Raw genomic sequence first — 10,729 nt, 5'->3', positions numbered from 1 at the left:
ATCATGTACTCTCAAGATCGTTTGTCGCTAGGCTTTGAACATGGGATTCTTTATGCGTTTCTGGCTCTGGGGCTATGGAATACCTAGTAGCAGAGGTTTAAGTAGTAGCACGAGCTCTAAGATTGAAAAGAATAACAAATATTTTAAGTAATTAGTCTTCTTATATGCTTAGAGAATCATTATTATATTTTAGGAAAAAGTTATTAGCAAGTAAAAAATCTTAGTAAAATTGTTTAGGTAATCCTAAATTGGTAGTACTGATAAGATAAGGACTATGGGTCCTAATTTCTTAGCTTTCCAGGAGCTGCGCTTGGCTGCTGCTTGACAACTACAACTACATTTCAGCTCCTTAGCAAACTTGCTAAAGTTTACTAGAAGATGGCATCACGGTATGTAAACCCCTTTTGACGCACGCTTTCATTGCCTTAACGTGTTTTATTAGTTTTGTCTGCTGCATTCCGTCATTATTTTTACATAATACCTTATAAAGTTGCATTTCGCCTAAGTTGCATGTTTAGAGCCTACCGCAGCCTCGTGTGGTCACTGAGGCTCCAGACATGACGTGGGCATCAACACCTACCCATCTGACTTCTTCCTCTACAATTGCCAACAGCTATCCAAACCTCCATGTAATCACGGCTAGCAATGGGCGTTCGTTGACCGTTTCCGTTCCTAGTCCGTCCATCGGACCGCCAACCAACCCTGGCGTGACCGTCCAGGCCTTCGACGACCCCAACCTCCGGAATCAATGCCTGAGCCAGCAGATTCTCCCCCGAGTCTCGCCCCAGTTAAACGAGCTCGAGAGACGCGGCATTAGTACCACGTCAATCATCAAACAGGTACGTTCTATCCCAAGTCCCACGCGTCGCGTCGCGCTCCAGAGGGGAGAGAGCGAGGGCTCACCGTAACTCAACGATCAGCTCGTCCAGGTCCTCAACGACGATGAGTTCAGGCAAGATTTCAACCGGCGCGGCGATGGCACCATCAGCGCGGAACTGGCCGACCGAATCGCTCAAAGAGCACGCGTCCTAGTCGACGGAACCCTCAGGCGTCTTGAGGCTCCAATCCCAACGCCTGCACCTCCCCAACCTCCGCTTGTTCCAGCAGGCCAACAACACCTTCAACACCAATTCCAGCAGCAATACGCGGCCCCGATCCCCTATTACTGCGATTACAATGGCTCTCCGCAAGGTTTATCAGCGCCGGTTGCGATGCCGCCGCCACCACCACCACTTCAACTCGCAGTTCAGCCTCCTCCACCTCCTCCTCCAGGACCTACTACGGTCCCCATGTTCATATGTCCGCCGCCGCCAAAAGTCACACCAGCACCCGCCCCCGTGAAACCATCAACCGCTCCGATTGCTCCCAGACCACAAGCCTCAAAATCGAACGGGAACCCTCCAACCAAGGCTCGGCCCCCGCCTGAGGTGTTTACCATCAGCAGCGACGATGACGACGAACCGGCGCCTGCTAAGCGACCCAAAACTGAACCTCCCAGGCCGGAACATCTAAAGCTGGAATCTCCCAAGACGAAACTCCACAAGTCGGAACCTATCATCAATCTGAACCGCCGCAAACCCATTCCTCCCAGACCTGAGCCCCTCAAAGCCAGCGAGCTGGTGGACTTGGAAGAGGAGCGGACCAGCAAATCCCGCCAACGGCCCCTTGCTCTACTCCTGCCCTCAAAACCTACAACTTCGGCGGCTCCGTTGCCACCAAAGCCTACCTCCAAGTGGTTCTCGAAGAAACACCCCTATCTCTCAGCAGGAGACAGGGAGGCGGTGGTGGCTGGGACCCGTGTGCCTTCACCTTCGGATACCTTCAACCCTTCGCAGTTTTCGGACGGCCCTCGACTGTTCCACGTCGACTTTACCGACGATGAGGTCTCGGCTCTTAATGAGTTTGTCCGCCAGACCTATAGGAAGTCGTCCAAGCCTGTGAAGGAGCCGCGCAAGGACCTGGCCAAGTTTATAAAGAAGAATCCGGCACTTGTTCCCGCCATTGTCGATGACGTTAGGCGGCAGAAACTGCTTCCTCGGAGGTCGAGGCTGGACGTCACAAACTTCCTCACTGATCTCATCAATGGCAAGGTCACCAAGTCAGCTCCCGCAGTCCTGACTCTAGGGCTCGATGAGGAGGATAAGCGTGGCGATCTCATTCGATCGAGTCGTGTACATTCGCTGCTTTTTGCGCGTGAAATATGCGGCCACCGGGGCGTCGGGTCCATGAGGACCCTTGTTCGGTTTAACAACGAGTTCCGCAAGTGCCGCGAGGATGGCATGGAGAAGCGAGCGGAGTGGACAGGTTGCGCCGGTGATGTCTCGACCATCGTTTGGGTATCCAACGACGGGTTTATCTGCGGGACGACGGAGCATTCGGACGCTCACAACCAGCAGTACAACAAGCCGGGCAACCTGGTCCTCGGGTCCTGCAGCGGTATGAGCCTTCGCGCGTATCCTGAGCATCGCATTGTTCGCCCGGTAGTGGATAAGGGTGAGAACTCGACTGAGGCGATGCGGCAGAGTCAGGACCCGTGGTTGTACGCTTCGGTCGTGTCGTCGGACTACGATGCCGCGCACGACCGCGCTTTTACTTCCTCGTTTGATCATACGGTCAAGATCTGGAAGGTCGAGAAGTCCGGAGCGTCGATGGAGCTTCTCGGCGAGTGGAAGCATGGAGGGAACGTCAACTTCGTGTCCGTTTCGACGCATGAATCAGGAATGGTTGCGACGGCGAGTGACGTCGCCGTCGATGCTGTTCGCATCTACAGTGTGGACGAAGCCGACATCTCCAACAGCCCGTTCCGGTCCTTTTCGTGCTCTCGCGTTACTGATGAGATGGGCAACACGGTTTCGACGGAAAAATGGGCGTACTATCCCGCGACGATGCAATGGGGTCGCGCCGATAAGGTCAAGCACCTGCTCCTCGTGGGATACTCGCCGAGAAGCCGCACCGGCGATGACAATGACATTCCCCTGGATCGGCGGGATTCTGGAGAGCTGTGTCTGTGGGACGGCCTCACGGGGGAGAGGTGGAAGGTTCTCACAGCCACCAAGGAGAACGTCTTCGAGGTGCTATGGCATCCGACGCAGGAGGTGTTCATCGCGGCGACATCGCCATCGGGCAACGATCTAGTGGATCCTGGCGTCAAAACCCAGATCCGCATCTTCACACCGGCTGATAAGGACAAGTACGGTGCCAAGGCCTTCAACGCCATCATGGCGCTCGACTGCCCGGCTGTCGATGTCAACGAGTTGACCATCATGCCCAGCAGCATGCGCACCTGCTACGTCACGGCCGGCTGCACCGACGGCAAGGTCTACGTCTGGGACACGGCCCAGGGTGACAAGCCCGTCCACGTCCTCGCCCACGGCGAGCCCATCGACGAGTACCGCGGCGACCGCGAGCGCGAAGACGTCGGCGTCAAGTTCACCGCCTGGGGCACCTCCCTCGATAGGTTCTACACGGCTTCATCCGACGGCGTGGTCAAGGTCTGGAACGTGCGCTGCCAAAAGAACCCGCTCGTGCGCAACCTCCTTGAAGCCCCCGCGCCCATCACAGCGGGTATGTTCTCCCCGGACAAATCCCGCCTCGTCGTCGGCGACGCCAGCGGAAGGGTTTTCTTGCTTTCCATCGACGAGGAAAAGCCCCAGGCCGTCACTGAGATGAAAATCCCCGTGCCAGGAGGCGGCTTCAAAACCATCCGCGTCCCGCCCCGAATCACTCTCCACCCGGACCCGCCCCCGCCGACGCACGACGCCAACGGCAACCCCCTCGTCCCGGAAACGGGACCGGCCAGGGGCCGCGCGTACCTCGCCTCGGGCCAGCTCGAGCGCCACCCGGACCCGACCATCGGCGTCGTCCAGGGCCCCAACTACGCCCAGACCGGTTTGTTTCGAAGGGAATGGCACTTTGCCTGCGACCCGCGGTTTCCCCTGCTGGCGGAGTACGAGGCGATGCAGCAGGAGGTGTGTAAGCCGCCTTCAGTAAGAGCAGCCGCAGCCCTGGGGGTGGGTTATGGCAGTCACAGTGGTGGTATGGGAAGGAGGAGAAGGGCAAGAGATCTGTTGGCGTTGAGGAGCGTTTTGGCGGACGAGGTGGCGGCGGCGCCGTTGACGGCCGGGTGCGGAGGGGTCGGAGAGGTGCATCGGAGGAATTTGGAGGAGGAGAGGAGCCTCGAGGAGGAGTTGGAGATGGCGGCGGGGGGTTTGGAGGAGGTGGATTGGGCTTTGATGGGGGAGTTTGTTTTTGTTGAGGAGTGAGCAGGGGGGTTGAAGGGGTTGGTTGGGAGTTGGGGTGTTTTAAGGGAGTTGGGGGAGTTGGGGGAGTTGATGAACTAGAGATGAGAGTGTGTGGAATTATATGTCATGTTAGGACTAGTTGATACTTAGGGTGCTGAGCAACTTGCTGCTGTAAATAAAGTTGCTTAGGATGTGAATATCAAAGGATATTAGTTCCCTTGTATATTATAGAGTGAAGCTTGAGTGGTATTCACCTACATGGCAGAGCAAACGGATGCTGCTGGCTCTGCGACTTTGCTTGTTTGGCAAAAATATAACAGAGCAATATCATAATGTATGTCTATAAGCCCCTTCCATAGGGGGGCTCTGTTTGGGAGCATAAGACTTCCCTCCAAGCCTTACTCTGGCATAATACAGAGCACATGACGGACACCTCATGATGATGGCTTGGAAAACCACCTTCACCAGCGCGCCCAAGCCAACAGAACCTCAATACTTTGTCACTAATCCCACGTAGTAAACATCGGTAAGCAACATCATCATCTCAAGCGACACACCTACGAATTTGTACATACCCAATGTATTTTCATAAAATTGTCTTCTCAAAATACAAACTATCAACTCTTTACATAGCTACCAGAGAGGAATTCCCTACCTACCAATTTCAGATGGAGAGAACCGCAACAAATCAACTCAGAAATAACACACCATAGCCCCATTAATTACCCCCATACTGAACAACAAAGTAAAATAAACAAGGTATTCAACCAAAACAGATAGGTAAGTTAGGCTTAATTAAGCTCATGTCAAAGTTGAAATTAAAAGACAATCAATCACAACCATAATAACACCCATCCCATTCGCCATCGAAAAAGTCGAATACAATAAAATTAAATACACCGCATGAAAGACAACAACAACGAAAGAGAAAAACAGAAAGCCGGCCAACCAAACCGAAAACCCCCGCCGTTAACAAACCAGACAGACAAGTTCCCTCCCTCCCTTTTTCGTTTTCCTTTTTTTAGTCCGTAGTTCCTCCATTCCATTCCACATGTCCCGCTAGTTACCTGACCTAGGCAAGGCAGCTGGAAGTTGGTTATCAAGCACCATGACCGATTCCCCCCTTCCCATATCTCCTAATTTCAAGACCAGGCAGGCACTGAGCAAAGCAAAGCGATGCAACCCGAACCCGAACCCGCCCACCTTGTGAACTTGAGTGGGTGAGGCGTGTAGGTACCCGAGGTAGGTGACACACACGCAAAGTCCAGCGCAGTGCAGTGCCTTTCATAACCCCCTCTCTAACTCCGAGGTGCCCAAATGATATTTATTACTCCAGCCAGGCCGTGTTTCCTTTTTTCCCCCTTTCCGTTACTTTCCATTCCTTCCCTCCTTGTTGGTTCCCGGTGTCCGATAGATGGGCGGATGCATGTAGGTAGTCAGGATAGGTAAGGTACCTGGGATGCCTAGGTATCAAGTCGTATGCAGGTCGCAAGGTCTCAAGGTCTCAAGGGACCTGACCTGACCCGACCCGACCTACCCAGGTACTCAGGTTACCATGCCAAAAGCATCAGCCCTCTTCCTGTCAGTTATTACCCTACCCTTTCTTCCTCCCAGTCCGCGACGCTGTGAACTCATCAAACCCCATTCCACCTTTTCACACCTCAGGTGTCTTGAATAACACAGGCTCCGGTACTACGGATTCGAAGCCGCAGCCGGCGCCCCAAACGCAAAATTCGGCGGGTAATTAATCCCGTTCGGCCCCATGGTGATGCCCGCGGGCAGGGCGTCCACAACAATGGAATCATCATTGTTGTTATTCCCCGCCTTCCCACCTTCAGCACCACCCGGACCACCGCCGCTGCGACGATGTTTGTCCTTGTGCCTCCACTTCCCACCCGGCCCGCCGCCGCCGCCGTTCTCCTCTTCACGCTTGGTCGATTTCGGCCCGTGCTGGCCCGATTTATCGGTCTGCATGCGGCGGGAGATGGCTTTCGAGGAAACGCCGGCGCCGATCTCGATGTCGGGCTCTTCGACGCAGAGGCCGTGCACGATGGGTCGGCCGCCCGAGCCGCCGTAGGGAGCCGTCAGCATCCACTTCCGGTCGGCCTCGGTGAGCTTGTGGATGGGGATCACGCTGATGCCAGTGGCGTAGTCGGAGCAGTCGCGCGGGCCGAAGCCGACACCCCAGCGGGTCTGGATTGAGCAGCGGCGTTAGCGTGTGTGTTCTTGTGATGATGAAAAGGGATATATGTATGAACTTACCCTCAGCTGGTACTCGTGATTCCGCTCTTCCATCATGGCCTTTGCGTGCTCAGCGTCCTTGCGCGAGTACATCTTAACAAAGGCATGGCGCTTTTCGCGGTTGACAATGCATGTCTGAACCTGGCCGAAGCGGTTAAAGATGTCGCGGAGTTCGGGTTCGGTGCATCTGTATTTGCAGCAGAAAAACATCGTCAGTCATCCGTCTCCTCATATGTCCACCCCAGGAGGAAAAGACCCAAAGCAGAAAAAGACACTCACGTTACACCCCCCACAAACAACGTCCGGCTATACACCTTGATATGCCCCGGCGGCAGCGTATTGTCGTACTCAATAAACTTCTCCAGCTTGGGCGGATCACGGGGTTCCTCGGCACCGCTATACCGATGGGGCGACCGCTGGCGGTACTCGGACATGGGGCCGCCACCCCGGCCGCGACCCCGATCATCCGGCCGTCCGCGGCCCGGACTCGGGGGCCGTCCATACTCATACCCACCACGCGACCTCGGCGACAGCCTGCCATCCCACCTACCGGGCGACCGCGACCTGGACCTGCCGCGCGCACGGTTCGGCGAGCGCATACCATCATGGTATCCACTACCGGAACGATCGCGATCGTGGTCAGGGCGCGGGGCTTCCCACGGCGCGGGGCCGGCAGCAGCAGGGGGCTGCGGCGAGGCAGTGGTGTACCCGGTCTGCGTGGGCTGGGGCATTTGCGGCGCGGCAGCGGCCGCAGCCGGAGCCGCAGCAGGGATGGCACCCGACTGGGTCATCATCTGGATTACGCCAGCAATCTTGTCAAGGGGGATTCCCTGGGCAGCCAAGGCAGCCACGAGCTGGACCGTGGCAGCCGTGGGATTACTTGCCGGGGCGGCAGCAGCACCGGCAGCAGCCGGCGGCGGCGGGATGGCACCCGACGCTACAGGAGCGGGCGGAACCGCGGCAGCCGGGACAGGCGCAGGAGGATACGCATAAGGCAGTCCTGGGACATTTACGGGCTGAGCAGGTGGTTGAGAGGTTGGCATGTACGGCGGCAGGGCCGGTTGGGCTCCATAGGGAGCCGGGGCTGGTTGGGCCGCACCGCTTCCTGGCACCGCCGGCCCGCCAGCGGCGGCGCCGTAGACTGGGCCGCTAGCCGGCGGAGCGGCCGGGGTGGTGGATGCGGGGACAGGGGCCGGGGCCGAAGCCGGGGCCGGAGCGCTCAAGTTGGGATTACTTTGAGCAGAGGAGGCATTCTGCCGGGCGATGCTGGCAAGCTTGTCCAGGATGAGATTTGGCACAACGGAGGATGATGAAGATGCCGGGGGCGGAGGGGGCGGCGGAGGTTTGCTGCCAACCCCAAGTGAGGCGAGAAGGTTGGGCGGAGGGCTTCCAGGCGGTGTCGTTGATTCATCTGTGGACAGGGGTTTTGTTTGGTTAGAGCCGAGTGGTCACTTTGACCTGCGCCTAGACGAGGCTGCGAGGACGACATTCAGAGAGAGAAAGGGTGAGACGTCTGAAAACCTACTTGGCCGCGGAGCATTCAACTTTTCCTTGAACGAGTTGACCATGGAAGGAGGGAATGTTTGGCCCTTCTCCCAGATGTCGACCAGCTTCTTGATTTTTTCCTACGCACGAGCATACTGGTGAGTGTTTATCCACGACGAGGGCAAAGAGTGAGAGCAACGAAGCAGAATACGGAGCACTGCATGAAGCGAACGGAAAGCACAACGAGGCCACGCCCAAGGCGTCCAGGCGTCCAGGCGTCCAGCGTCCGGGCGCGCCACGACCCAACCAGGCGGCCGATGGGATATAAATGGCTCTGCTAAGAACGAACCCGGGCGGTGCTCATGCAAATGTGCGTGTGTTCTGTCTCTCTGCGTACCTTTTGATCTTCAGGAGCCGTTGCAATAATGTCGTTCATCAAGATGGGGATCAACTCTGTTACTCTATGAACCCCGGCGGCAAAGGTCCCATCCGGGGCCGCGAGGCTCGGAGTCTGGCCCTGGGCTTTCGCTTGGTCCAGCCACTTCCTCGTTACAGAGTCTACGACGTAGAGTACTCCTAGTTTGTGTGTGCCTGGTGTTTTCTTGAAGTGGGTGAAGAGCTTCTGGATGATGACGGATTCGTACTAACAGCGAAGAGCACAAGGTCAGCATGGCCCTCGGGCGGTGGGTCGACGGCGCCATCAAAAAAGAGAAGGATGGCAATCAATCAGCATTTCCCTCGGCTTACCTGAACGTTGGCGACACACAGGGCGGTGATGTTGGTGATCCTTGATCCCGACACTCCGGGAGGTTTCAGCGCGGCCATGGCCTGAAGGCCGGCCTCCAACTCTGCTACGACAGATGATGCCATGATGGTGGTGATGACGATGATGGACCAGTGGCAGAGGGCTGGTCAAAACCCTGGGCGTTGTATCTCTCTTGTTCTCTCTCTCTCTCTCTCTCTCTCTCTCTTGTGCTCGATACGCGGAATGGGGCTTAGGTTGCAGGCAGAAAGGTAGGTAAGGTAGGCAGGTCTACGCCATCGGGCCGGAGAGATTCCCAGATGACGACGAATCTTGGGATCTTGAAGAACGTGTCGCGCGCGGCACCTTTCTTCCTTCACGCAATCCTTCGCAGAGATGCGATCCACGGGTTACGATGGCTCCGAGAGAGCGCAAAATTCGAGGGAAAAGAAGCTTGTGTGGCGGATGGAAGGAAACGTGGAGAGAAAAACGCGCGATGGGCGAGATTGAAAAATTGTGGCCTGGAGCCTGTAGAAGCGCGTCCAGGAGTGGGACTTGTTTAGGTTTCTTTGTTGTGAGAATGGGCGATTTGGCAGTGCGCAACAAGTCCCGCCACCAGGTTTTGGCCAATCTTCAACGCGATTGCAGCAGCCGAGATGTTCCTCTCTTTTCTTCTGCCTTTCCACGCCCGCGAAACTTTTATGTACTGGGGCCTACTGGTCCTGGGGTGGATGGAAATATGGTCGGAAACGCGTGCTCGATCAAGTACGATGATGGATTAGATGGAAGGACGCGACAGGGGCAGCAGCAGAGGATGGAGGATGGATGAATGGTTGACGATGTTTCCGAGCGGTTGTGGCATGGAGGAAGAAGAAAAAGGGCGGGGCGGAAGTCATGGCCTCAGAGGCAACTCAAAGTGGGCCCACCCCTTACGCACGCGGAACCCTTTTGATTGGCTGCAGCAAGAACAGGCCAGAATTTTCTGGATGACTAAGCCGATCGTGTGCTGACGGGCCGATCAGAGCGACCACAGCTGGCAGCCACAAACGTGGGTTCCTGGCAACTGCAAAGGGCATTCCCAGCAAAGCGAATCCCAACAAAACGCATTGGTTCCCGAAGAGAGAGACAGCTCATCATCCACCGCTGTCCGGATTCCTCCGCATCTCTACGTAGAACTACAGTATCCGTAATCCAAACGCCTTCAAACTTGACTCGAGGAACTGAGGTGCTTGCTGGTTTGCGTTTTTGCCTGGCCTTGCGCTTACGCAGCTCGACACTGGAACAACCCGAGGTTCCGGAGACTGCTCCGGCATTTTTCCAGGCTCTGCCCCAACTGCCATGTCCGGCCAAAGACAGGCCGTGACGTCAACCCTCGGAACCCGGCACCAGGCCAGAAGTCCCTGTCCCCAGCTGGCCCTTCTGGTCCCCATCGCTGAGGCGCTGAGATGCTGCTGCCAACAATTGATAACACAAACCTGGAACTGCATGGGAACTGCAGATCCGCCGCAAGACTCATTCCATGTACATACGCATTTTACTCCATGGTGTTCAATAATCACAAAATCCCCGGCAACCACCTTATCCAAATCCGTTCAAACTTGGAGTTTGTGACCATCACCTCGCACATATATTTGTCGGCGTTCACGGTTAAGTTCGGTAATTCCAGAGCTCGGACATTGGCAGTTGAACCGGGAAATGCTTCGTAGGGCGCGGGTTGGGAGCGAGAATGTGACCTGGACTGGACTGTTTCATCAATCGATTGGGGACGAAACCCGCCATGTTGCTCCCAACCCTGGCTTCCGGCGCGGGTTGTCCTGGCCTTGGCCTGCCCAGTGAGGGTTGAGATTCAGGTGCTGGGTTGCTGTTGCGGGAAGCTGGGGCAACTGGATGCCATCCATGTGTCCGGGGGGGAGGGGTCCCATCCAGGTTGGGACTTCCTGCTGCTCCCGTTCTGCGGGTTTTTTGGCCCGGGAGCTGCCCGAAAGACAAACATCTCCATCAAGTCCGAAACTTTTTTTTC

At 56.2% G+C, this 10,729-nt stretch overlaps 4 protein-coding genes across 4 annotated transcripts; 3 read left to right on the top strand and 1 right to left on the bottom strand.

Moving 5' to 3' along the window:
- Positions 1-557: 557 nt before the first annotated feature.
- Positions 558-4,262, top strand: VTJ04DRAFT_9213 (uncharacterized protein; the record flags this gene model as incomplete). Its single annotated transcript, XM_069367736.1, has 2 exons — positions 558-839; positions 921-4,262. 2 exons carry the CDS (start codon positions 558-560, stop codon positions 4,260-4,262), a joined length of 3,624 nt encoding a protein of 1,207 aa, XP_069216034.1.
- Positions 4,263-5,144: 882 nt separating this feature from the next.
- On the top strand, positions 5,145-5,451 carry VTJ04DRAFT_9212 (uncharacterized protein; the record flags this gene model as incomplete). Its single annotated transcript, XM_069367735.1, has 2 exons — positions 5,145-5,250; positions 5,318-5,451. The coding sequence occupies 2 exons, from the start codon at positions 5,145-5,147 to the stop codon at positions 5,449-5,451; spliced, it is 240 nt and encodes a 79-aa protein (XP_069216033.1).
- A 107-nt stretch (positions 5,452-5,558) lies between these two features.
- On the top strand, positions 5,559-5,870 carry VTJ04DRAFT_9211 (uncharacterized protein; the record flags this gene model as incomplete). Its single annotated transcript, XM_069367734.1, has 2 exons — positions 5,559-5,669; positions 5,727-5,870. The coding sequence occupies 2 exons, from the start codon at positions 5,559-5,561 to the stop codon at positions 5,868-5,870; spliced, it is 255 nt and encodes an 84-aa protein (XP_069216032.1).
- Positions 5,871-5,933: 63 nt separating this feature from the next.
- On the bottom strand, positions 5,934-8,837 carry VTJ04DRAFT_9210 (uncharacterized protein; the record flags this gene model as incomplete). Its single annotated transcript, XM_069367733.1, has 6 exons — positions 5,934-6,434; positions 6,504-6,669; positions 6,762-7,893; positions 8,008-8,107; positions 8,365-8,610; positions 8,715-8,837. The coding sequence occupies 6 exons, from the start codon at positions 8,835-8,837 to the stop codon at positions 5,934-5,936; spliced, it is 2,268 nt and encodes a 755-aa protein (XP_069216031.1).
- Between the last annotated feature and the right edge of the window lie 1,892 nt (positions 8,838-10,729).

This window comes from Mycothermus thermophilus (genome assembly GCF_041956435.1).
Source record: "Mycothermus thermophilus strain CBS 625.91 unplaced genomic scaffold VTJ04scaffold_6, whole genome shotgun sequence".
NCBI classification, from domain to species: Eukaryota; Fungi; Ascomycota; class Sordariomycetes; order Sordariales; family Chaetomiaceae; genus Mycothermus; species Mycothermus thermophilus.
Note: the sequence above shows the minus strand (reverse complement) of the source record. Positions and strands in the feature narration are given on the sequence as shown.